The 27392-nt window shown below is 41.3% G+C and overlaps 1 protein-coding gene across 5 annotated transcripts in view; it reads right to left on the bottom strand.

Moving 5' to 3' along the window:
• tanc1b (tetratricopeptide repeat, ankyrin repeat and coiled-coil containing 1b) overlaps positions 1-27392 on the bottom strand; it is a 95901-nt gene that overhangs the window by 56627 nt on the left and 11882 nt on the right. For all 5 annotated transcript variants that reach the window (XM_027290821.1, XM_027290822.1, XM_027290824.1 and 2 more), the window contains exons 2-3: positions 26580-26673; positions 7753-7959 (exon numbers count right to left, since the gene is read on the bottom strand). In XM_027290821.1, the coding sequence (XP_027146622.1) occupies positions 7753-7959; positions 26580-26640 (268 nt within the window). In that variant the 5' untranslated portion in view covers positions 26641-26673. The remainder of the gene's footprint in view (positions 1-7752; positions 7960-26579; positions 26674-27392) is intronic.

The following is a 27392-nucleotide window of genomic DNA, read 5'->3' as shown; positions in this document are numbered from 1 at the left end:
CTCTTACCACATTCGATAACAAGTCACTCCCACCACAAGAGGGGGGGAAAAAAGTTGTCTTGATCAAACGGAACAATTTTATTTTTAACCACAGCTGCGATATTGGCCGCAGATATGAACAGTGGAGGTCTGAGAGAAGGTAAGGGGGGGGATGAGGGGTTGGTTAGAGCAGCAGCCATGTGAGAGGAAGTGATCTGGAAGTGTCATTGCAACAAACCAAGCGTAAGAGTCAAAGTCAGCTTGATGCACAGTGCCATCTATGGATATCCGACATGAAATGCATAGTCAGGAATGATGCTTTTGATCCCCGAGAATGCTTGCCTTTGCAAACTGGGTGTTCTCTTGAAGAACACACTTGGAGAGGAGCAAGAAGGTGTAGCGAAAAATTTGTGTTTCAAGGTGATGATGGTGCATTACAATCTGAATATTGAATTTCCAATTTGTGTACATAGATGAAATCTAAGGCTCAAGGGGGAGGGATCCAGTGACGCATCTGCGAAAGCATTTCAAGTCTGTTATTTGGCAGACAAAGCCAAAGAGTCTGTCCTGAAAACCTCCATTCATTTGTGGATGGTCAGGCACAACCTATTACCCAGGAGTCACACGGCTCCAATTAAAGTGGGAGACTACAGAGACAGAGAGGTCTGTGTGTGAGACACACTTAGTTCAGGTAAATATCTTGGACCAAAAGCGCGCTGCCAGATATGTTCCATTGAGTGTATTTCATTTAAAAACAACAGGGGGCATAGTTTGAGTAATTTAAACCATATGCTTAAGTTCAGATTCGGTTTACACAAAATGCTGAGGGGAACACAGGATCCACACATGAAATAACAAACATGTGGCCGGCTATCACGGGTAATTTTAGGCCACATCTGACGGCTGATAATACAGGGAATAGTCAAAAAGGTCCTTCAGTGAGACTCTGATGTCTGTGCATCAGCACATGACAGACAAAGCACACAGGGGTTTCTTTTCCATTCAAAATCTCATCTCAAGATTTAACAGGGTGTCATTACCGCTCTGCCCTTTTAGATGGAAGCACTGACGAATAAGCAATTGAAGTTTATAACAAGCGTGAAAAGGTCGCAGAAATGGAAGTGTCAGACATACGACCCTTGAAGGACAATGACGGAGAGAGAAGCAGAAATGAGATGTGCTTTCATGTAAGTAAATGGAAATCTATTCATGTGCACATTGATAGGCACACAATTAACAAAGAATATATGCAGGACAATTATCATCAACTTTCTTTTAAACAATTTTATAAAGCACCATGGAGGAAATCATGAAAGAAAAGAACGAGGCCTTTCAACAGTGAATTATTACGAAACTATCAATTTAGTCACATCTGCACATTCTCTCTCAGAGCCAGATGCAACAAATTAAAATGCATCAAGTCTCAGTATTCTGAACACTACCCCACGCAGAGAGACCAAGTAAGAAATGCCTTGTTCTGATATCCTCTAAAAGCAAGCAAGAGCTCATTAGAGCAAAGAAACGCCAGAGGAATAATTTAAAAGTATGTTAAAAGAGACTGGGGTGATTAAGAGTAGTTCTCGGAACTGCAAAACCCAAGAAAATATCATTTAAAACAAGAAGCTTCTTGATTTTCTGATTGGTACTTAAGATGAAGAGATGAAGCTCACTTATTGTATGCAGGGATACAATAATGTATGATGTAAGATGGGTTAAAAACTGACAGGATCTGGACTGAACTGGATTGTGTTGCTCTCATTAAAGTTGTGTCATCCTCAAAACTCCAGTATGTCAGGTTTGAGTTTGTATTTGCTCAGCTGTCCTCGGATGTTTTAGCAGACTTGAAAGATCTTGTCACAGGCTGCAACTCGTGTTACTCCTCTAACACACCTCTGTTGTCTCAAAAACTGGCCTTTATTGTGTACAAATGAAACACGTGGAAATCTAAATAAATACTAACAGAGTAAGTCAAGAAGAAATGGGACTTAAAAAGTAAGACAAGAGCCTAAAGGAATAGATGTATGAGTAAATATTTGAGTACATGTGTGTGTATGTATGCAAATGCACAAAGCAAGAAAACAGAGGACGGATGGCAGGAGGTGGGTTAAGGAAGAAAAACAGAGAGAATAGGGTCTCTCTAGAGGGAAAGCAGCCAAGCGAGCTGTGACTGCAGAGGACTCACTGCTATTCACTGCGAGATTCAGGAATCCATGACCAGCGAGCTATCAATCAGCAAACACGTGCACATACGCGCTAAAACAGTCGAATACCTATGAGCGACTACGTCCAGTGGATGCCAGTGAAAGGGTGGATTGTTCGTGGTTAGGAAGTGATCAAGGAGTTTTCCCAGCATTCTTCAAGATGGACTCTTGACTTCTTCACATTTCGACTTTTCAATAAGACAGTGCGTCCTCTTTGTGCAGCAAAGAGAATGAAAGCACAACACACAACAGCCCTCTTTATGTCCCAAAATGTCATTCTTCAACTCAAAAGTGAAAAATAATATATTCTGGCAAAAAAAAACGATAGATGAGACTGATTATTCGGAGTAGTACACGTCAAACTCGGTTCCGGTATCCGTGCTATTTATTGAACATCTTACAGAGAGCATGAGATATCATTGTTAATAGCTGTACCACGCTTTTAATCTTTTCCCCATCATGGTTGCAAAAATAGCGGAGAAAGTATTACAGGCATTCGTGAAATACAAATGCTAATTTATGATTCATTCCTTAGTCACGGCCTGACATATTGCTATTAACCTCTGCTGATCAATTCGATTTCTGCGCTGCACTGTACCAGAATGAGAGACTGGCATTTTCCTTAAACACTACATGTTTAATAGTCATGAGTAATCTCACACATGCCGTTTCACAAGCTGGTGTGAATTATGTATTAGTATCCGCTGTGCGACATGGTCCTAGATTCTTAAAAAGGTAACAATAACTCAAACAGTGAAGTAAGCCAAGGGAAGACAATCTAGTAAGATCATATGAGCATCCTGATTCTACTGACTAACTGAAGAAGCAATGACAGTAGGGAGTATAGGTGAACTGGAAAGTCCACTGTAGATGAAAAAGGACACTCCATGTGATAAGGAGCAAAAGCTGGAGTGTAGTGAAGTGCAGCGAAGTGGAGAACTGGATAGAACTTTTCACCGGGTGCTCATCAGAGGAACCTTTCAAAGGGTTCCTGCAGCATTGCGAGGTCTTTTACAGGCTCTGCTCTCAAAAAAGGCATCAATATTCCCTCAGGACTGTCTGGTTACTGTCAATACCCCATGGTTGACTTCAGGAGAACTCACCTCAAAGAGGCTAAAGCAAGCTTTGAAGAGAGTCCCTATCCTCTGCAAAATAAATTGCACTCATCTGGCAATGTAGAAAGAAGATGGAGAATGCTAGTGCACGTATTCAGGCAGGATATTGCACGATAATGTGATTTAAAGTGTTCAGCTGAAGGAATGGAATAAAAGGGATTATATAATTCTGAATCTTATGATTGTTATATTTGGTGGTTTCAGTTAAGCAGACACTGTTCTTGAACTTGTACATGCGGTGAATGAATGTTTTGTAACTATGAGGCTTAAGCAAAACACAAAAATCCATCTAGAAATCCTGTTTTACCAAATGACCTTCTGTCTTGTTTTAAGTGGTCTGCTGTGATAACACATTCACGGAAGCTTGAACCCCTGCTCCGAAAACAAATCTCACAGGACACAGATGTTTCACAAAATGGCTACGGTACTTAATAACCACTACAAAAACCCTATAGAGTCGCTAAAACTGCTAGATAGATAGGAGATAACCAACAAAGAGATCATGGCATCAGACAGGACTCATCACCTGAGCTGTAGGGTGTTTAGAAGCTGAAAAATAGAGAATTTTCTTTCCTGTTGGACACCAACAGGCCAACTCGATTAAAGAGTATTAACAGGGCTACCTGGATGACAGAAAATGAATAGAGATATCATGTCAATATAGCGAACTGTGCTCTCTGCTGGTGATTTGCAGACCTGCTTGGCTGATCGATAAATTAATCAGCCTCCGGACCACAGAGAGCCATCATCCAGAAAAACCTACTGAACTCATTTCAATATACACGACAGCCTACAGAGACCATTCTCCTTGTGGCATCGTTGCACAAACACTAGTTAATATGACACACTGCCTATGACGGCAATAAATTAATATGAATAGCTGTTTTACGATCCCTCGCAGGCGGGCACGGAGGCAGTGCACGGGCAGTTTTGTCATGTGACTACGGAAAGGTCACACATCTACTGTACACCCACACCACTATCACCTCCATATCCACTACTCTTCACCCACCCAGTAGAGATCCATTGTCACTTATGTATTATATTCTATCACATCTGATATATTTACTTGTGCCATTCACAGTATGCTGTTACTGGCTTGTGCTCCACAGATGCAGTGTGGTTGTATATATTGTTTGGTTGTATAGTTGTTGAGAAGAAAGATTTGTCTTAAGTGTTCATTCAAAAGCCGCAAAAAAGATTCATCTTTCCACATGTGCAACTCGCAAAGCAATGCAACCTTGAGGACAACACATGCTTTTAATCCCACGACGGCACAGTAACCTATAACAACCAGAGGAGGTCACTGTGGAGATACCCATGAGACTGTCAGAGGTGGAGCACATGGGAGTTTTGGAATTGTTCAAAAAGACCTGACAGCTTCATTTACCGTGTCAACAACTATATTCTACCCATTTAAGATCGAGGTTCAAGTTTTTCAATAGCTGATCTTTGACCTGCGCTTGGTTGGAGCATGATGGGTCTATTCAGGCAACATTCCTGCAGTAAATGACCCACTCTGGGCCTTTAGAGTGCCTGTAAACTATTAAGACTATAAAGCCTAGGTGCTGTTCAACACATGTCAGGGTGCTGTGTTTCATGGTTAAGCTCTGGGTTTAGCTGATCAAAGCGGTGGCACTCAACGCCACCAGGGCTTTGCGGCTCAGGCATCCGTCACACTCCTAATTAACTCAATGTTTCTCTGTTGTCCCCTATGAAGCTTTCAGGGGGAGAAAAAAAAAACAACCACTAAGTTGGAGCCTTTCAAACTGCAAAAGATTATCCAATGTGTCTGGAAATGAAGCCAAGCCACGAAATGCTTTCTGAATCTGTGAAACCACTTCCCCCTAAAGACATGAGTGATGGCTGGATGGGGAGGATAAATGGATGTGTGAAAGAATGCATTGATGGATGTACTGTATGTGTAAATAAATGTGGGTGGCATGACCTGAGTAAATAACAGGAATAGTTGACCAAAAACCTGCGTTGGCGATGTAGAAACTTCAAGGAAATGTCCTTAAGAATATTTTTCAACACTTGATATAGTTGAGCTTATTGCACATTTCAAAAAAATGTATCCTACAGAGATGCTTACCCAAAATGCTATCCTGCATTAACTAATAGTTGCCCTTCTGATTCCTGTTATTTTCATATTTTTAAGGAAAACTTAATTGTTATCAAAAAATAAATAAATTAAGACAATTTTGAACACAGCTTATTTTCTTGTTTTTCTTGCTTGTGATATGTTTAATAGTTTACACTGCTGTCACAGGAAGGCGCCATGCAAAAGTGTTCTCTGATGAGGTCGGTCAAAGAGAGACGTTAGCTGCTTAGATACAGTGAGCAACAATAACAAGTAACGCAATCTGTTCTCACACGTCATAGGCATATTACGAATATCAACTATTTGGAATATCATTGTTAAAAATTTGAAATTATGTCGGAAAAATATATTTATATAAATGTCATTGTGCGTATTTTCTAGAGTTACTCAAACTGATTTGGTCGATTGGCTGTGTTCACACCGGATGACACAAACATGATGACTTGTGTGTTGTGTTTGTATTTTGGGCAGGCCCTCAATTCCCATGTCACCTTACCATTTCCAAAACATTGTATCTTTGTTGTGAAGTCGATGGTCTCCGTATTTGTGTGCATGATGCAACAATCTGCTGACAATCTCTAACTCGGTACGAACACACCTCTATCTTGGCTGAGACCAGATCATAACACTTAGACATTTATGCATGTTTATCAAAGAATACAAGCAAACTTTATGATTTCATAATGTCGGCCTGCTTAACAATAAAGTATTAGAGGATTTAAACATACTGGCTCTGGTTTAACTGGACCAGCACCCCTGTGAACTTTACCCCATGATCGTGTTGAAACGGTAGAAATAATTCCAGTTTTCTGGTTCAAAATCTATCCATTACTGGTGGACATGCTCATTTTAGTAGAGATGAGCCAAAATTGAGTATACTCGGACTCACCGAGGAGAGAAAATGCAGCATTATGGCCCATGTTGTTTTCGTCGCTGAGCTGAGACATTTCCTGCAGTATGTGTTTATTAACTGGAGGTGTGAACTCTCCCCCTACGGGTTTTCACAGTTACCTGTGAGCACTGTGGAGGAGAGCCTACAAACCATCCCCTCCCCCCCCCCCCCAAGCCTCTCTCCCTGGTTGTCCTGCGTAACATCCTATCTCGTCAGTCCATTTTTTCCCCCTTTTCCATGCCTCAGAGCACTGCAAGTGGGAATATGCCTTTAATGAGTGTTTCCCATCCCCTGTCTCCAGGGCCCTTTTCACCTTCACAAGCTGAGCTTCTTCTCTCTCCCTCTCTCGTCCTTGCCTATGTCTGCAAATGTACATTTCATCAGTGCTCTCTTTGATGGCTTTAAAACGGTTATCACAAATCCTGTATCACCTACGTTGATGTTTTAACTTGAGTGGGGGGAGACTGGCTAATAAAATCTGTGTTTGTCTTTTGTTTTAACTGTTACTAGGAACAAAGCATACTTCAAATTGTGTATTCAGCTTTCCACTGAACATTTACATAAAGTACTGGATCACAATTTCAGGCCTGTAAATTCAATATTAGGTTTTAAATTATGTGATGAGAACTGCAGCAAAGGTTTACAGACAATCAGGCAAAATACTGAAGGGAACGTCCTAATGTGTGGCTGAAATTATAATATTTTATGAACAGCTAGATGACTATCTTAACAGAGATGTGAACTTGAACGACACATAAGTTTGCATTAGGATTAAACCACACTACCCCCTTTCCCATCGACTCATCTTTACACTAAACAGATCAAAGCTGTAACCACTCTAAACAAAGGCTAGATAGCAGATGAGTGCCACATGTGAGTGGGGCCACATTGACCACTTAAAGGATCTCTCTCCTCTCTGCCAAGTCTCCAAAATACAAAGACTCAGGTTGAAACAAGTTCAGCTACAAAAGGTATCCCCCTGGCTTTGAAGCAACCCACAGCTGCTGACAAGAATGTTCTCAACATGGTGGATGAAGGAGCCGAGGAGGACTGACAATTAGATCCAGTGTAAACACACACCCATTACTAGCCAGTACAGTGTAAACACGAGTTGTAGGGAGCTCTACATCCACAAAAGGTGATCAAATATAAGGATGAAGTGACAAAAACAATTCTCTGTAAGCAAACCGAGCTCACGGTTTAACTGCTGGGAAGAAGAACGGTCCAGCTATTATTTTATCCCCCCTGTGTTTTGTTTTGACTGTTATTTTTCCCGAAAGTAACGATTACTCAGAAAAGTTGGACTTGTTTCAAAGAGGACAAAGTTGAAAGCTGCACAAGTCTTTTAAGGCTAAAATGGACTGGAAGCAAATTTCATTTGTAGTTTTTTTACCCAATGGTAATACAGCAACAACACCAGGAATTGTATAAAAAAAGCTCCAATATAGGTACAGACAGTACCTGGTGATCTCTTGCTAGGGCGTAAGGGCATCATGTAGGACTGTCGTGGCAGCAGAGGTGAGGATGGAAGAGACATGGACACTCCCTTGGCAAGGTTTAATCTGAAAACCTCATCTGCCACGCTGGGGTGGCCGCTGCCGGGCCCCTGGTGTTGAGGGTTTCCCTCCGGTGGATATCGTCTTTGGGCGCTGTGGCTGTGGACATCGCCTGTTGAGAAGTGGAGAACAACAAGATTGTTACAGATTTTACTTACATGAACAAACCACTTAAATTTTGCTACCCTTTTTAGGTTTGCACTGACCTTGAGCAGTACAAAACGCACACTTATGTTGTTATTTCAGGGCTGATGGCAGGGAAGCTCGGTGGACTTAACTATGTACTAATGTGTGTTACATAAATGTACTGCACACTAGTCAACATTGTATATGAATGCACGATGCTGATTATGCAGGGACCTTGGGTTTTGCACTGTTTTAAGAACTTAACAAGTACAAATATTCTAGAAAATGTGCACAAAGCACATGCAGACTTTTTTTTTTTTAGTGGTCCTCTGTATATCATCACCTGTAAGTGGTTATATGTTTAGCTATTTTCCAAATGGGACCTTGAGGCCACACGTTTCCAGTTTATTTCATGGTTAATGTCATATCTTGAGTCCAGTGTGAGAGTATTTGTGCAGTTTTGCTCATACGTATAAACTCAGAATGAATGCCATAGTCACTCTAGGCAGGTAGTGCAAACAGTCGGGGCCTATGTGCTACAAATGGAGTTATACACACAGTTTATGTGATCTGGAAAACCAAAACAACAAGCTAAGGAGCCTTAAAGTGGCAAAGAACTACAGATTTAAGTGTGGTAATTCTCAGTGGGGTTAATACTATTGGCAATTCTTTCACATCACACACAAGAGTGGACAATTTAAGCAAGAAATGTGTTTTGTGATGTAGTAAGTCATTATTTATGTCATATTATACTATATTTATATGATACTATTATATCATTATATAAAACATATGCTATGTTTAAGGATTAACCTGAACTTTTTTGGAGATGACCAAACTGACCTTGAAGCTTACCCAACTAAAACAATGTACCAAATCATTTTCTTTTACTACCGTCCTGAGTCTGAATGCCAGTAATGTAAAACCTCAGAGAAAACATTGGAAACATTTATTTTGCTGCAGAAAGACACATCATAGTTATCAAGTAAAAATATTTCAATTAAAAAAATGTAAGGAGCAAAGCCAATCTGTTGTTTTAATTTATTAAATCTCATATAGTTTCAAGGTATTCAGTTATGCAACCATGTTACACAGGCAGGTGCCACAGGCTTGCAGAGAAATCAGCTTACACAGCAGGGATAATAGTGGATTTTAGCATACAGTAGACGTAGGTAGGTCACTCAAGATTTTTTTGTCCTGATTTGAACAACACAAATATACTCAATGTGCATCTAGTTTCTCTCCTGTAACAAAGCTTGTAAAAAAAGCTTCCACGATATGGTAGTTTATTTAAGCTGTCAATACCAACCAGCTGCCAAGCCCACTTTTTTGGTTTTACTGTAGCTGCAGGCTCTCTTCCCGGTTCGCAAACACTACGGCGTCTGCCACTGCCTCTGCTCATTGTTACATTATTTGATCAGCCCCACCTACATTCCAGCATCCACCTGCAGGCTTTGTTTCCCCCACACACCCCCGGGGGAAAGTTTACTGTCATTATCCCTCAACCTTTCACGTTGCTGATCTCAACTCGGTTCATACACTGTATTCACATAATCAATTTGTCCCATGCGAGCCGACTGACTTATGAGTACAGGAGTTCAAATTTCTTTCCATGTGAAAGAATGTTTGACATTTTTGACCACCCACGTGTTGTCAAGACTTCGTTCAAGGGTGGAAAGAAGATATACTCAAGCTCAAGATACAAGTAAGGGCAAATAAATCGCAAAGCAGGCTCAAATAACTAAAGCAAAAGCCGACTGTTGTTCATGACATTCAGATAACTAAAGAATGCCATGCCAGAAAAAAAAAGATAAGTCTCTTCATAGGTTGCTAGGGACACAAACAACTCACTGATAGAGGTGGGAAGAGACCTGGATCCTGGAAAAACACATGGCCACATGATATGTATTTAAACCCAGGGTCATGGGCTAGTGAGCATTTCTCATGTCATCAGGGCATGAGAAGGACATCCCGTTAGTGGAGTAAATAAAGCTGTGTCACTGACAACTGAGTTAAGATAACATGTAATTCACTAAGCACACTGGCTGGGTGTTCCCTGCGGAGTATATGTAGTTGTTAAAGGACAGAAATCAGGCCTGCGCATTACAAATTGTGTTGCTGGTTTTAGTTCAAATGTGAAGTCAAAAAATCCCCCCAAAAAAGTCCAAAATATTTCAATCAACACTGAGCAGCTACCAAGAGCAGAAACTGTATCCATGTCACGGCCTAATTCATGTTTCCAGTAGCTGCATCAACATATGCTTGCAAGAAAAGGGCCTGAAGGAGAAAAGCTCACCTGTGAGAAAAATTCCTTTTTACTTCTCAGTATTTTTTCCTTGCAAACCACCACAGGTGCTACGAACAGTTCTGCCTCTCGTTGACTTGTGTCTAAAACACAAGCATCATGATGAGTTCAGGAGTGTGGAAGACACCTACATTTGATGATGCGTCTGATCTTTGTGGACGTGGAGGTAGAAATACTTTCCCATGTTAAAACAACCACATTGAGATGATGATTGCAATCTCAAAGAACTCAAAACAGAAAAACCTGTTAAGCTGGTCTCGGTGGTACTACTCGGTGGTAATACTATCCAGCTGTCCGAAAAATTTGCTGGCTTATATTCTCTTAAGGTGTCACTTAATCATTTGCACTTTCAGGGCAGCTTTATTTCACTTTCCCTGCTGTTAAACTTACATCTAGGACTCGCTATTCCCTACATGTTTCTGCCTCACCTAATAAGACACACTGTAATTTGTTCTCCTCACAGAAATGGTTCCCCACAGTCTCTACAGACGACTTAGCTCAAGACTTGCAAATGACTTAACCTGGCTACTAGTTTGCTCAGAGGAATCCAAACCCTGAATGGAAAAAACAGCTTCTGCTTTGCTGAGAATCAATCCTGCCTGGAAAGACCATCCTAGCCACGGAGCCAGCTAACGGCAAAGTAATCTGTTCTGCGGCATCAAAGTTGCCCACTCATCATGGCCACAAATTAAAATGTATGAATTATCAACCTCAAGATAACATGTAATACCTAACTAATAATACAGACCATACGTCAAAAGTACCGGCTAAATCAGAACTGCAGATGTGGTGAACCACAGAAATGACAATTAGCTTTGGTTCTATTTTTCAGGGCTGTGCTGCTTGGGGAAGACATCGGCAGATTAGCACTGACGCCTGTCTGCAGCCAGAGGTTTGTAGAAATCACTGAAGACGCAACTACAAGAGGCAAGCTACTATTAGCATCCTGCTTCCCTCCTCAGGGGGAAACGAGTGTTGTCGGGCTTCTGGGCTAATCAGAAACAGAGACCCATTTTCTACACGCCTCCGCCTCGCCACAGGGGACACAAAGCAGTTCTGTGTTTTAAAGGGCTCCTAAACAAAGAAGAATGCCAGAGACAGGAAGCGGAAAGGTTGCAATGACACCTCCACATTCCTCCAGACATGGAAAAACCTGTGAATGACCCAAAGGTCAGCCAGCCGAGGCCAGGACCTGCCATCACCCTGACCTGAGTGGGACCTACTGCGTCCACACTGATAGAGATACGTTAAAGGGCCCTTAGGGAATTCTATGTGTCTGACTGTGGGTTAATATGAAAGACGGGATGCAGGGAATCTAAGTCAAGTTCGTGGACCATATGACAAGAGTATATCCAAGAAGTTCAATTGCTGATCCTTCATCAATACCAAGTGTTTGCCCTGGTTGAGAGTGAGAGTGAGGGGGTTATTACTAAGGGATATAATCAGAAATTAACTGTGATATATCCTAGGGCACCCTGGTGACCATGAACTATAACATCCCCAGCTTGTATTAGTCAGGAATCTTTATTGCAATTAATTTTTTTTATCTCTCCATTCCCATAATCTCGTGTCATCTCTCTACTGTTACTACTCTTGAAGATAGGAATAAAATAGTATCCAGTAGTCCATAAGTAGCACTAGATCTATGTGCAACCTGACTACTCATCATGGAATTGGTAACATTTGTGATTCTGTGGTCATTTGCTTCTTGTAGAAGGAGCACATCGCGACATTAAGTATACTGTGAAGGTGCCAGATGAGTGTTCACTTGCAGCAGTCACAGCAGGTTGCGGCTGATACAGGTTTCAGCTATATTGCATGCTAAAGAGATTATGACAAAGTTGTAATTTTGGTAGTTGGTTCTGAAAACAAGAGGCGCCACATAAAAGCTGGCCGTCCGAATTCTGGTGAATAGCCTGCAGTATGTCACGGTGACTGCTCTGCCATCTGACCAACACTTTATAACGCAGAGGGACACAAGGACAGAAGCTCGCCAGTGCTATTTCAGTTCCTTTCCTAAACCCTGGTTGGGGCAAGGCCTGCAATTTCAGCCCCTGCTGTGGTCAAGGAAATCAACCCTTTCTAATTATACAGTGCTGCCCCGAAATGATGTAAAAATGATTACAGTCCCTTGCATGCTCTTTCCTCCTCATCAAAGTGAAGGGCCAGAGCCCATGAGGACATGCCCAACCCATAAAAAACGGTTCAATATTATTTCAAGACATTGATTTAGAAAAATAAACATTAAAGCACAAATCAATTATTTGAGCAGGTCAATGTGAGTCAATCTTAAACGTTTATTCCAACCAATGTTCAGTCTTGCTGTCTCCTGCATTTGCAGTAATGTCATAAAGATGGAAACGCTGTATTTTTATCGACAGAAATGGGAAATATAAAACCTTAACTGTCTGAAGGCTGATGAAGGGACCTTGGTTGTTTGATAATGAATTTCATTTTCTGTGTTTGTCTTGCAGCCTGGTCCTGTACAGCTGTCCTATGTCATGCTACGTGACCATCCTCATCAAATAAAAGTCAACCACAATGAATTAAAACCCATTTCTTTTTTCACGCATAGCCTAAGTGCTCCTCCCTTTTCCCCTCTGCTAGCAAGCAAGGTACCATTCACGTTGAATGCTAAATGTCTTTCATGGGTATAAATCTGGATGGTGTCTTTCGCCTCTCAAGTAAATCTGTGCAATGGAATGTGATCCATCACTCTTTGTGAGGGAATGCAACCCCCACCCCGAAAGGCACAGATCCTCTACATTGTTCAACAGAGGCCTCAACTGTCCAATAAAATGCCACTACCTGAAGGTGTACTGTAAAGGATGCTTTTTGATTAAGTATTCGGCCCATAGTGCCACGGAGTAAAACCCGTCAAGCCTACACCTTCACTCTCCCACTCTAGTCAGTTAGATGGCATTTAAAAGCTACTAAAATGGAATGAATTTTCACAGAAACCTTGTTGCCAAAGATGGACGATGGCCTTCATTTAACCCGAGAGGAATGGAGGGCAGGAGGGTTAGCCGATGCACAATGACCTTTTGACCCCCCCACAGCACTGTGTTTGTCTGAAAGGGAAGTCATTTGTAAGGCCTTCCCCGGTTAGCATCGGTACTAACGGTAGGTATAATGTTGACGGTGGTGTTGAGGGTCCACATGTTACCTCTGTTCTTCTTCACTAATGTAGTTGTCCTGTGCTAGACACATATCGTCACAAATCTGGAGAAATTACAAAGGCAGCAATAGATGTAAGTGATAGTAAAGTTGAATATTAATTGCATCTTTTAAGTAAGTGGTGAATGTGTTGCCAAATTTGTCAGTTTGTCCACTGCCCTCAATATACTATTCACCACAAAGAATACTATTTACAGTGCAAAATGTGCTGGTAAATGTTGGTTATACTAAAAACATCTAACAATTTAAGTCCATATACATTTGTCTCCCATAGACATATACTGTACACTACTCCATTAGCTTCTCACTAGTTAATTTTATGGACCACAGAGAAAATGGAGAAAGGCTATAATTAATGCAGATTCTTTCAGTCGACACACAAAGCGCGATGACCAGAGGACAATCCACCAAAGGAAGAATTCTCCCGCTAGACTGAGTGCCAATGTGGATTCCCTGTGTACTTCCGAGACCAGGGTGACAGTCTCACAAAAAAAGCTGTCATGGTTAACACACAGCAACCCACAGGGAGAGGAGAGAGCGAGCCAGACAACAAGGAATACAGCGTGGGGGAGGGTATTCGGTGCAAGTCGTCTACGATGATGAAGGACAAATTTGATCTAATATGCTAATGAGATGCAAAGCGGCCCATTTTTTAAAGTTCACTAAATAATTTCGGAAATTAAAAAAAAAAAGGAGAATGATTTTAACATTTGTTAAACAAAGGCATAGAAACAGTCTGTGAAACACTATGGAGGCATCAGTGTTTTTCCCATGAGGCCATTCTAATTTCAGACCACTTCACTCACTCAGCGGTAGCCATAGGAACAGTCAAAATACCGTATAAGGCAGCCTGACAAAAGACTGTAAAACAGACTGATGTAAGAGGTAAATAATAAAGCAATCAGAGTGTGTTAGCTCTCTTGCAACACATTTGTCTCACTTTGTGTTTTCACTTGTATAAATTGTGCGTCACCGTCCACCTGGCTTTGTTGCTGGTGCAAAATAAGTAGGCCGTATAAGGATTACAAGGCAGCCTAAAAGGCAATGTGACATCTCTTCCTTTTTACTTGTATATTGTATATTAAGAATATTATTTTATGTTAAGTATAGACTACCATGAAATCTCCACAACAAACACATTTCATTAACACTTCCAAGTGTCCAGAGCAACTCGCTTGTGGTTTCAAAAGATTACTCATCTATGCTGGTGGCCCCCTGAGGAGAGAAAACAACTCTGACAGTCTTTGGTTTCAACTTGTCATAAAGAGGAAGAGTTCCTGCAGCACTAAAACCCTCAACTCAAATTCGTATGCACTTGATAATGAGAACAAATTAGCTGCTTTATGCAAAGCTAAGATGCTGCAGGCAAAGCAAGACTGCAGAATGTGTTGAATTCAAAACACTAAGACTGTCTGTCTTTCCTTTTCCCTCTGATGCACACTCTGCAGTGGCCTGGGCTCTGGAATGCCTTCCCCACTGGCCCCAGGGGAAGAGAGACTGACAGGGAGGGGTATGTGTGTGTCTTGGGGAGAAGAAGAAGTAGAAGAGGAGGAGGAGGAGGGTAGCACTGGGCAGGCACCATGACATTTCCCATTCCTCTTTATAAATCGCCAATTTAAGTGGGTATGGGGGGGAAATATGAGCCAGACACGATCTTTACCATGTTTTATTTCAAGGTTTGTGACAGTGCAGCAATAGCAAGGCCAATAAAGGGACTGGCAGAGGAAATATACTGTTTGCTGCATCGTACAAAAGTCAAATGAAGCACATTTTAATTAGACCATCCTCACTGAGTAAGAAGATATTACTACTTAATGCAAATGAACTGCTTGACCTATCTGAAGACAGTCTATACAGAGGATAGCAGGTGTGCTTTAGTTGTGAAAACCCACAACACTAGTCTATGACTGCACACATTCTGTCAGTCCTACATAGACTGGAAAACTGCATTTGATCCTGGAAAGCTAGATGGTTTTCCAAGATTGCAACCAAGGTATGCTGTGGCACGCACACAAACACACACACGCACACACACACACACACACACACACACACACACACACACACACACACACACACACACACCACACACACACACATGTGCGCACACACACAACGGCATGTCAGTGGCAGCTGCGCCACACAGTGGCAGCGGTTGAGAGATTAATTAAGAAGACCTCGCAAATTAATGCAGAAATCACGTAATGGAAATGCCAGCGAGTCAAATACAACTCTGACGACTGTTTTATAAAATAAAAAATAAAAACAAATGCCCATAATAGCAGAAGTTGCTGTAGTCACCGCACACCGGCGACTGCCGTGGCACGCACACACACGTAGATGCTGATTGGCCGAAGAGGCGTCCTGTGTAGGTGCTGATTGGCCGAAGAGGTGTGTATCTGCACTCGATTGTTCTGCCTCAAGTACCCGGATGTTTGTCACAGAAAATTGAATTTGAATTGTGAGAACTGAATGTTCAGTTCCAAACGAATAAATTCAATTTCAAATTACACTTCAGATTCAGTTTTTCAATGCAATGATTCAAATTGAACAATACAAATTTGAATTATGTGATTCAAATTCAGTTTTTTAATGCAATCATTCAAGTTAAGCAATTCAAATTCAAATATATAAACGATTCAAATTCAGTTTCCAGGTGCCACATATTTCAGTCCATACCAAGACTCGTTCAAACGTGACTGGTCAGTACTACTCAGGACTACAAACGGAAACCAGAACATCTCTAGTGCCAAAATCTTGGTCCCTCGCTACAGATTCTCTATTCATATGCAGATGTTTGTTTCTAGAGGTTAGCAGGTTGCTGTTGAGTACAGTAGGAAGACTATGTAACACCTGAAGGTTAAAACAGTAAATAATTGTTGTTAAGAGCTACACTTGCAATTTTCTAGTTAGAGAACTAGAATACAGGAAAAAGTCCACCAAATAATTTTCCAGGTGTTATTGCGAGTTAAACCACCAATATTGTAAACTACAGCATATACGAAATGCAAGTGATCATGCTGAATTGCCAGGGGCTTGACCTCGCTTCATCAGAGCTTTGGAATAAATTAGGGGAGATCCGCTGTTGACAGTCCTGGCTGGAGAGTTATTGATATTCATGCTATTAGTATTGTGTGTGAGGTCCCAGTATGAATGTCTCTCCGCAGGCCTCCTCAGTACCAGACTCTAGACAAGTGGGGGACGCTGTTCACTCCCACACTAGAGGAAAAATACCCCTCTCGTGTCCTTTCCGCTCTCAACCAACAACGCTAATCATAATAAGAGCCTTTCCAGAGGGTCTGATGTTGTCTGTTAACACTCAACTAAGGTAGCTGTACCTGGCAAGAGTTTTTACATTGTATACATAATTGAGTACATAGCTACAGCAACTAAGGCCTTGTAAAGAAGGGCTAATGCAGTGGCACTCAGCAATACAGACATGGGTTTTAGATTTTAATGCTGTTCTTGTGTTTGCCTGATAGCATCAACAGTCTAGGCATTCAAGTATAATTTATTAACTCAATGACTGAATAAAAAGTACTGCTACTGCTACTTTAGTTTCACTGTTGGGCTACAGATTCATTAATTCTTCTACGGTGAAACCAATAAATGTTTCAGACTTGTTTTACATGGTTAATTACATCAGTGTCCTCAGTGTACAAGTCATAGAAACAGCTGGTACAGTCTAAGCAAAGGCACAGATGAATGATGGATGACCCATCCCACTTGTCCATGCTATGATCAATCATTTTAACACTGCAAACACAGCTCTGGGGCCACTGTGCTTCAAAGTCACAATGCATGCAGATGAGATCAGAAGAGTTTTCAGCGGTCCCCCATTCTCCGATTTCTCTCAACCTTGGAGCTTTCTCCAAAGTTCCACAGCCATTTCTTTTACTCCTATCAGTTAACAATATGGTTAAAGCACTTCTGAGACAAAACTGGAATTTATTTCCAGGCAAAAACTGCAATGTGGTCTGGAGTCCTGGGTTGCCATGGAGATCTGGTTTAACAACAGATTTAGGTTGCCATTAGCACAGATCATTAGGCAGAGTTTCTGCTGGGGCCAGGTGAGGTCATGAGAACACCAGTAACCCCTGGACAACAGCCTGTTCAGTGATGTTAAATCGACGAGGATGTGGCACAAAGCCTGCCCATCCAATTCTTCCAATGAGCCTAATCCCATAAGCAAACAAGGACTCTGCACCATCTTTTAAAATCTCAGCAGAAGGTGAATCTGTGCGAGTTTAGCATCAATCATATTCGCCTCATTTGATGCAATTAGACGGTCAATAGGAACCTCTTTTTCAACTATTAGCAAAGGGAAGATATCCTGATTTGTTATTTTCATGCTTAATAAGGGAAGAAAAAGTTAATTAACCCCTGACACGAAACAAGACTCTCACACAGCTCCAGCAGAATGCACCCCAATCCAATCCAGCTCCAACTATTTTTATTAGGCATTAGTAGACTTCACCGACCGACCTTTAAAATAAAGAACTATCTTGAAATGCCACCCCTGAAACAATAGAGATGTAAATATGAAGAGGGAGCACTCTACGCAAACGGCTCCTCTTTGCAATAAGCACCATCCCCAGTTCCTTTGAGGCCGGGCACAAAGGAACTGAGGTCATTAGTTCAGCCTGTCTCAAAACCTCCTGAGCTAGAGATGGCAAGACATTCATCTGCAGGCACAATTACAAAAAAAAGGAGTCTCTGTGTTCAGAAAGGCAGAACAGAGCAGCACAGAGCAAAGTAGGATAGAGGAGAGAGAAAGGGGCCCCCAAGCCTAAGACTGAACAGAAGTCTCCAAAGACTCCCACACACACTTCTCTGAGAGTCAGACAGTGTGACAGCATGGGTGTCCGCATAAAAAGTGGGCGATATATGAGAAAAACACAACCGTCAAAACTCTTGGAGAAATATCAAAGTCAACTAAAGAGAAGTTCAGGAATTAACGGCTAGTACCTTGTATATCATATGGTTGACAGTGCAGTCTTCTGCATAAAAAGAGACACTTTAAGTGCACAATCAGATCACAGACAAAAGGATGTATGAAAGCAAAACGGAAAATCAGACGGAAGGAATGCGTCTGCCTGAGCAGGTCACGCTGTAATTAGAAAAACCAGTGGCCTATTGACCTCTTCAGCCAACAAACTGCCATGACAGCCACTATCGCCCCTTCAAAGACTACTATCTAAAAACACCCAGGCATGTTAACTGATAAACTGTTTTTCCTCCTCTTTGAAGTATTAAAAGAAACTATCTGCCCATGAATAGGGGTTGGGATAAAGTGGGACTATGAGTGGCGTGTTACTGTTGATGACATCACCCCCTGCTTCCAGCAAGTCCTGATGTATTTGTTTGGCTTCTTGTCCGTTGCTGTGCACACACTTCCAAGGTCACAGACACCATCGATGCTCAGTGTACGAGAGCCAAACTGGGGTAATTGAGAGTGGTCACCGGCTGCTATGGCAGACAGTGGGCTTCTGGGAACCATAGAGGCATTTGTGAAAAAATCTTTCCAGTCAGAAACCACTGGGCAGGAAGAGTAGTGCCAGAATTGACCATTAACTAGGACACTCATTGCAGCCTGTAGACCCTCCAAGACGTGTTATTAGTTGAATATTACAAAAAAGCAGTTGCAATCAGGAAAAATTTAATTCATCAAGACATAAGCCATAACAGTAAGTACAATTTAACAGCTATAGAAGGGACTTAACGTCAGCCATTGTCTGATTCAAGTCAGCTTCAGCCAGATAAGTCAATAAATCAGAGCTTTGAAGACAGAATTAAGAACAGTGTATATTATCTTTGTACAGCTTGCTACGTAAGATCCATGAAAAATGGTAGAGGACGATGGCGAAATGCGTTGCGGAGATTAAACCGGCGGTTCTTGAAGGTTGATCTACAGAATAACAACTCTAAAATGTTTTATATATTTGCAGTCAATGTGAAAAATGTTAACTTCTAGCAAATGCTACCTAACACAGTTTCTGTGCCATTTGAAAAATATAACAGGACAGATAAATGACTAGTTAGGGCAAACTGAATCCAACCAAAAGAGAAATAAAGAATAAAAGCAAGTAATGGTGCATTTTGAAGAATGGAACATGATTGGAAAATTATGGCTTTCTTCTTAGAAGTTATGTCATGTGATGTGAAAAGTGAAATGTAGCCAGGGACTAATGTTTGTTGTAAAAGTCTCTGCAAACACAAAACAGCAAGACCAAGCCAACAAGGTTCACGGCTTTCCCTGAGAGCCCTTATTTTGCTTTTCAGAAGCAAAGACAGGGAGTGTCTAATGTGGATACACCTGAGGTTAGTGGGCGTATATATATGTGTGTGTATATGTGTGTTAGTGTGTGTGTGTGTGTGTGTGTGTATTTGGACATGACTGTGTGTGTGTAAGTGAAAGATGTGGTTTGAGCTACGCCCTGCTAATCGTTGCCTGCTGGCTGCACGGTGCTTTGATAGCTGCGTAGGTCTGTGCACTCAATGGTCTCCTTTGTAGATCAGGTGCATTCTTTCCCCCACCATTTTAAATCTTACCTGAACTGTCTGGACATGGAAATCTAGACAAACATGACTGGGAGCAAAAAATAGCAAACACGGGCCAAAACGCCATTTCACAAAGTTCTCTTTTAATTAAAGTTACAAGAAAGGCATTGGGTGGTAACCTGCACATAACCTCCCTGGAGGTGTTTTTATGTTGTTTTTAAAAATTGATTTATAGATGTATTTGTCACAGAACATTTAGATTTGAAAGCTCAAATTGCAAACTTAAAGCAAATCCGAGCTTTATAGCTGCATAACGTTTGTCAGCACAAAGTGTTTTCCACCAGAAAAAAACATGAGCTGATGATAAAGGAGTCAGTGGTTCTGGTCTGAGCACCAGTTATTATGGTTAATCAAAGGATGTTAATAATGTATCTTGAGGTTGCTTGCCTGTCTCTCTGTCCCCATTGCTCTCTATCTGTGTGAGTATGTATGTGTGTGGCATAATGTGGAGTCTGTCTTCCTGTGCCGCTGCACAGGTCAAATACTGTATGTAATCTGTGGTCTAGACATTCTGTGGCTGACTGTGTGCATCTTGTTTGTCCGTCCATCTTGAATCAGCACACACACGCACAACTTTTAATTGTGCGCCAAGAAATTCATGAAAAGATCAGTTTGTCTTGCTTTATTGAAGACATTTCTGCTCATACGCTTCAGTGTCAAGACTGTTTAAGTGCAGGAACAAAAACTAAATGGTTTGACCCAGAAACTGCACAAGTACAACACCGTGCATACCTAATTCACCTGGAATACACATTCATCCTTGGTGAAAAAAGCAGTTTTCCAAATAAAATAAAATGTTCAAACTTCCACCCACAACGGAAGAACGCTGCGAGGGAGTTTTCTTTGAGTTCCCTCACAAGCCACAGGACAAGGAGGGAGCGTGTCTCAAAATGGCTGCGGTAGATATGGCTAGAGAGGAGGCTGCCACCCAGCTGTTCATGAAGAAGAACCAGGCTAACACAGGCAGTCCGACACTGGAACCTGTGGGCAGACTGTGTGTACTGAGTAGTGTTTGTTAATGTCTGAGAGGAGGGTCGGCCACCACGTAAGTGAGAGAGATGTGATCCTGCATGGGGTGACCTGTGTCACTCATATTAGTAACATGAAGCACATCCCTTGCCAGTTAGATGACCGTTACTTTTTTTCTGTAGCCACAGGGGTTGGCACACAATAAAAAGACCAAAGGGTGAGGGACAACTGTATGGCAAAAGCAAGCTTGTTGAGGGTTTTAGTATTTAACTAGCGCTGCTCTCAAAGAACAGCCTGTGGTTAATTCTGACTCACATCTGAACAAAGATGAAATCCATTTCTGAGAGCCAACAAGAGACGGCTATATTATTCCTGGACAACAAAGATTTGTGGAGGGGAAAAAAAATCAGCTTATAACTGCCACAACTGTGAAAATCTTGGAGCTCCAATGAAACATTTATTTTTTCCTGAGACAACAACTCAGAGTACATTTTTTTTGTCTAGTAAGCTATAAAAAAAATGTTTTTGTTTAGACACAACTGTCCATCAAGGGCTCTTTTTTTGTTTGAACAAATAACTGCCCAACCACCTGTGGTTATTGTTTATTGAGGGAAGTCTTCCCATAACAGTAAAAATTCTTCACATTTAACCCCTGAGGGCAGTTGAAAGAGAATGAATAGAGACAACGGGGGAAGGCATCTCTGCAATGTCAGCTGCAATATTTAACTGTATTATCAGAGAGGAAATAAATAATACAGATGACAGAAGAGTACAGAAATGATGGAGGCAAATCTCTGCATTGTCTGCTGCTTCCTCCATCTAAAAACACAAAACAACAGCAGGAACTGCTGCTTTAAACACGTTATTAGCTTTATTAACAACTAATGACAGGTTAAACAAAAACTGAGCGTGATAAGCTTCACAAAGAAAGTATTTATTGCAGGGTTACTGAGTTCACCCCCTGAAGGAAATACAACATGAAGGGTTAACCTGCCAACTATCACCACTGCGACGCATCAGATTTCAACAACTGTATGATATCCAACAAACAAAACAAAAAAAAATCCTGCTTTGAAACCAATTTACTGTTGTGTGACCCATGGTAACAAATCACTGTTTCATGTCAAAACACCCAATGAACTCACAGAAACTGCAGAGACAGCATGTACCAGTCACCACCACAGCTGAGGCAACAGAGTGCAGAGCTTAATGGTCTCTCCTTCTCTCTCTCTCTCTCTCTCACACACACACACACACACACACACACAGTTTGTATATGGGAACATCCCCCTTCATCTTTCACTTTGACTCTTCCTGAAATCCAGATGAGGTTGCTCCCACTCAGGAATCAGCCTCTTTGGAAATGACATTACAGATTTAGATATTCTTCAAGGCAGGAAAACCAATAACACATTACACAGTCTTGTCTCAAGTCTGCCTCTCGTTATATTTATTGGTCTGAGGAGAAAAAGAAAAAACCCTCCTGCTATGGGGGAGAGACCTTCATGATGATGATGATAAGAGTAAAGTGGCCACCACTTCAGCTGCTTTCACAGCATGCTGCATTTGAAAAGAACACGGAAACGTCACTTTTTAAAGGCGGACTTTTGGTCTACTGCTTATCTTATGTCACTGATGTCAGCATGTCAAACCAGGACAATTATCGTCCCAGTAAATACACTGCTGGGGTGAAACTTTCTGTGCTGACAGGTCAACCAAAGGACTGGGTCCTGCCAGGTGCATGAATGGCTCCTGTCCCCAAACTGCCAAACAAATTAAGAAAAGCCCTGCCAACTGGTGATGGTTGTGTTCATGCCTTGTGTGTGTGTGTGTGTGGTGTGATTTGGGGGGTTGGAGGGATAAACAGCTGAAACTGTTATCATCCTCAAAGAGTGCACGGCAATGCGTGCTAGTGATTAACACTGTGTCACCCACAACAGACAGACAACTGTCTGGCAGCTGCCTCGAGCAGTCAATCTCATTTAGTGTTAAGCCCAAGTTAGAGGCTCTTGTCCAACACACACAGTCACACTTTGCAATTAAAGCTGAGTCAAAGATGTTGTTTCTCTGTGCCACATCATAAATAGATACTTATTGAAAACACTCCCAGGATGGCAGCAACAAGAGAAAAAGAGGCTATAAAGTGAGTCAGCCAGCAGACCACTTTCACCAAAGAGAGAATTAAATCGTGGTGGAAAAAACGCTGACTTGTCCTCACGTGTTTCAAGTCCACAAAAGACATTTTGACATGACTTAAAGCTTGACTTCACTTGCACAAATAAAACTAAACACAAAAAAAGTGCAGCCAAACACACTAGGGGTGCACTAACTGATTGGCCTGTAATCAAACTTGGCCCATATTTGCTCGCACTCAGTTCAAAAGGCCGGTGAGAATAACCGGCTGATGACATGTAACTTAATTATCTGCTTGGGACTGTCGAGACTAAATCTGCCTGAATGCCCTGTCTGGATGTGCCTTCCCGTTGGACTTGACATACAAAATATCAAAGAGAGCAAGGGTGGTAAGGGTGGTAAGGTAACATTCGCTACCTTGGTTTTATGTTTTGAAGCACGGTATCTGTGGGTGCATCCAGAGGAGAACCACTGCCACGCACTAGGTGCCTGTAATTACTATACGCTTGCATAACTTCATAAAACTGTTGTTGGAAGAATGTTTGCATCAAGAGTTAAATGGGACACAAATTTGCTTCATGCCAAGACGCCGTCCCAAAATAATTTGTTTTGCAGTGAACTACAAACCAGACAGGGCTCTGTATTAACAGGAAGTCATAGGTGAAACTCGTAGTAAAATCTGAGGCTTGTATCTTCAAAGAGAACACCAATTAAAACACTGTTTGATTCTTTACAATATAATCATCTTCTAGTGCCTTGGGGTCCCAAATCTATTAACTCCAGTGAGGCCTACTTGCTATGTAACCTCTTGCAGAAAAAGTTGACATCAAAGGCAGCAACCCACAGCAAACTAGCATCCCACTTCCGGATTGGCAGACCATAAAAAAACGAGTACTTAAAAGGGATTAAAAAGGCCAATTCCAAACAGATTCCTTACAGACTGAGTCTTGAAGAGGCAAGCGAAGGAGGAGGAGGAGGAGGAAGGATCTAGGAGGAGCACATGATGGAAAGACTAAATTAGCAAACTGTGTGTTTTTGTGGTCTTGGCAATGGGGAGATCCCAAAGGAGAGCTAATGACTGTAGTGGTATCTGGCATAGGGGCCAAGTTTCCTTGACTGCTTTAAAGTTGCCTCCAGTCCATAGCCACCATGTCATGAGCAACATATGCTGAGCTATCTTGCAATTATCCTATTATCAAGGTCTTTCCTCCCACTGATTTCCATTATATGTTGCTGAGCAGACTTTAGAGGAACTTTGTCCTTCTGGTCCTTCTTAAGGAAATAAAATCGTTACAGTCTACCCTTAATAAATACAGGACTGTGAAAACAAATGAGGCTGACTAATAAACATGATTTTTTATTCATCTGCAAAAAAATGAATCTGCCAAAAACAAATAATAATTGAAAAAAAGATCAACAAAAATACAAACTATCAAGTATCAGTGAGCTACTGCCCTAGAAATCAAAAAACACTGTTGCTGCATCAACCAAATGAAACAAATCCAATTTGTAAATTAAAAAAAAGATACAGTAAAAACATGTAATAAAGAAAATGATAAAACTCTGAAGCATCAGACATTTAATTTCAAAACAACTCTCTTTTTTAAACCATTTGGGGCATGAAAAATGAAATCTTTATTCAAGCCTCGCAGAAAGTGCAGTGAATATTTTATGTGCAATATGGTACTATCTTGTCACAGGGATCATTAACTATACTGCAGTGTACCCAATTTGATTAACACAGCCTTTCCCCATCAGATCTTCTGTGTTACAAAACTCATTTCAGATCCAAGAAAAAAAAAGAAACCCTGAATTTACACTCAAATTAGGACACCAGACAAGTAGACACAGGGTTTCACGATATGCAATTTAAGACTTTCAATGGAACTCACTATTTATATTGAAACATCTTTGATTGCTGACTAAGACATATGTCCTACTGTAGTTGTTAATATGGATTTTAATCAAGATAACTTGAGGAATAACATTTATTTATTGCAGGCTATTACAGGTGATTTGCCAACAATCTTACAAGGAAATTACACAGTCTGACCTTCAGAAAAACTATTAAAGACTGAAAGTAAAAACTATGCAGTAGAGATTTGTACCCAATGCAGGAACAACTGTGGGGCAAAGTGACCACTGCTATCTGTTGTTTCTCTGTGACCTCTCATCAGTCTTGAGAGCCCTAAACAACGGACAGGAGTGGCCAGATTTTATTGTCCCAGCATGAGAAAGGGAGACAGCGCTGCTTTGGCTTGATGAATGGGTTCCAACTGGGAGAGTAAGGCCGGGATAAAGGAGCTGTATCCCGCCATAAAACTCTGCTGCTCCCACCGCTCACGTACACGGAACCTCCTGTGTTTAAGTGTATATGTATGTGTGTGTGTGTGCGGGGGTTGTGTATGTCTGGATAGCTGTGTTATCACAGTGATTCATACATGCGAGACAGGTTGCAACAACTTGATAGAAACCAATACTGTACTGGAGAGCAGTGGATGTGACCACCTTGTGTAAAGGGAGTCAGACTCTTTCCCCTTTAATTTTATCTCCGACTGTTGAGTGAAACAATCACGTCAGACAAAGGCAGAAAGAGCAAAACTATGAGACATGTATCCATCGTGTACAGTGTCTGTTTGAATCAGACGGCCTGTTAAAACCAGTCTTGAGGTGGTAAATCAAGTCTAGGCTGGTATATGCAGTATAAGCATAAGACAGATCATTGGAGGGGGCCAGTGTATGAACAAGAGACTAGTCAACAATGTACTGCTGAATGTGACTCATGTTTAGTCATGTTGGAAAATACTACAGATTTCCAAAAGCAAAGAAAACATCTGTTATAAAACAAAGGCCGAGATGTTTCGACAGAAGATATTAAATCAAAAAAAGATGGAAGGTTATGGACACACTGATGGTTCTATGAATTCTGAGTCTTATAAAGTGAGGCAGAGCAAAATTACAGAGGTTTTTAGTACAGACTATTTAGGCGGAGCTACCCCAGGGGCTCCAATTGGGCAATAACTAATATTTTAACTTTTCTTTGTCTGTCCAGTTCTTACTGTGGGTATTTATATATGTGTCAATCAATGAAAACCATAAAGCGCTCTTCAAAGAAAACATTTACAGGAAAATGGTGGTAAGGGCTGAATTATTGGCCAAATAAAATTTTAGACAATTGCTGCAAATTATGGCTTAGATGACAGTAGGTTTACATCATTCACACTTAAGCTTTAGCTTGGCTGTTGTTCTTTCATCTCAACTTTCTCCTCCGTTTATTTTATCTTTATTTAATTCACTTCAGCTTCACATTCTGAATATTTACTTTCCATAGTCAGAGCTCAATTTCTGAACACTGGAAAGGTTGCCATATCTGCCTTAGAAATAGTGTTTGTGTCTAAGCCTTTGTGGTGTTTGTTCTCTGAAACCTAGCTTCCTGTTGTTTCTCCTGATCGTCCACATACCTGAATCCTTCTTGCTCCCTTTGCCTCCATCTCTGTTCTTCTTCAACACCGCCTTGAACATGGCAAGATTCTTTGAATCCTCTCTTTAGGGCCCCTGGGAGAACAGTAAACCAACAAAAAAAAATAAATAAATAAATGAATCACTCACAGGCACAACAAGACAACAGAAATTGATCTATGGACATTAATCAGCAACACACAAGTTTTATTTGCATTCAAAGGACAGACAGGAACTAGCTTTTTGTTTAGTTTTTTGCTTTTTGACCAGAACTAACCAAGCAATACAAAAAGAGCATATCCTCATTTCATACTGCTTAGCTGGCACCGGCCTGGGAGCTTTCCCACAGCACTCCCAGTCCTGCAGGTCATCAGTGGAGGGGAGCATGGAAAGAATGCTCTAATATTTAAACAGAAAAGGACATGTTCTGCTATCTTGTTATGCAGGAAAACACTTTGTCGAATGCCCTGAATTCCACATGTAATTGATGCTATGTGGCTGAACTTGGGTGTCTGCAACTGCTTTCTATGGTCGTTACCAAGCTAGTGTGCATTTTGAATCCCTAGAGTTAAACGGTATAACATGAACCCAAGGTCCAGGTTGGAGATGCTTGGATGTGCTTGTTTACTTTGGAATTATTTATAGTTTTATGTAGTTGGACAATGACTAAGAACATACTTATCTAAACACAGCGGCAGCTCGAACAGTTAATTGTGTGGGATCTTTGGTTTCTAACCCTCTAAACGTATTTTAGGCTGCTGCTGCAGGGTACCCTTCTGTATTAATAGGAACAGAGCAATCTTTCCAATGAAGTG

The sequence above is a fragment of the Larimichthys crocea genome, chromosome XVIII, assembly GCF_000972845.2.
Source record: "Larimichthys crocea isolate SSNF chromosome XVIII, L_crocea_2.0, whole genome shotgun sequence".
Taxonomy (NCBI): Eukaryota; Metazoa; Chordata; class Actinopteri; family Sciaenidae; genus Larimichthys; species Larimichthys crocea.
The sequence above is the reverse complement of the archived record's forward strand: the minus strand, read 5'-3'. Positions and strand labels throughout refer to the sequence as shown.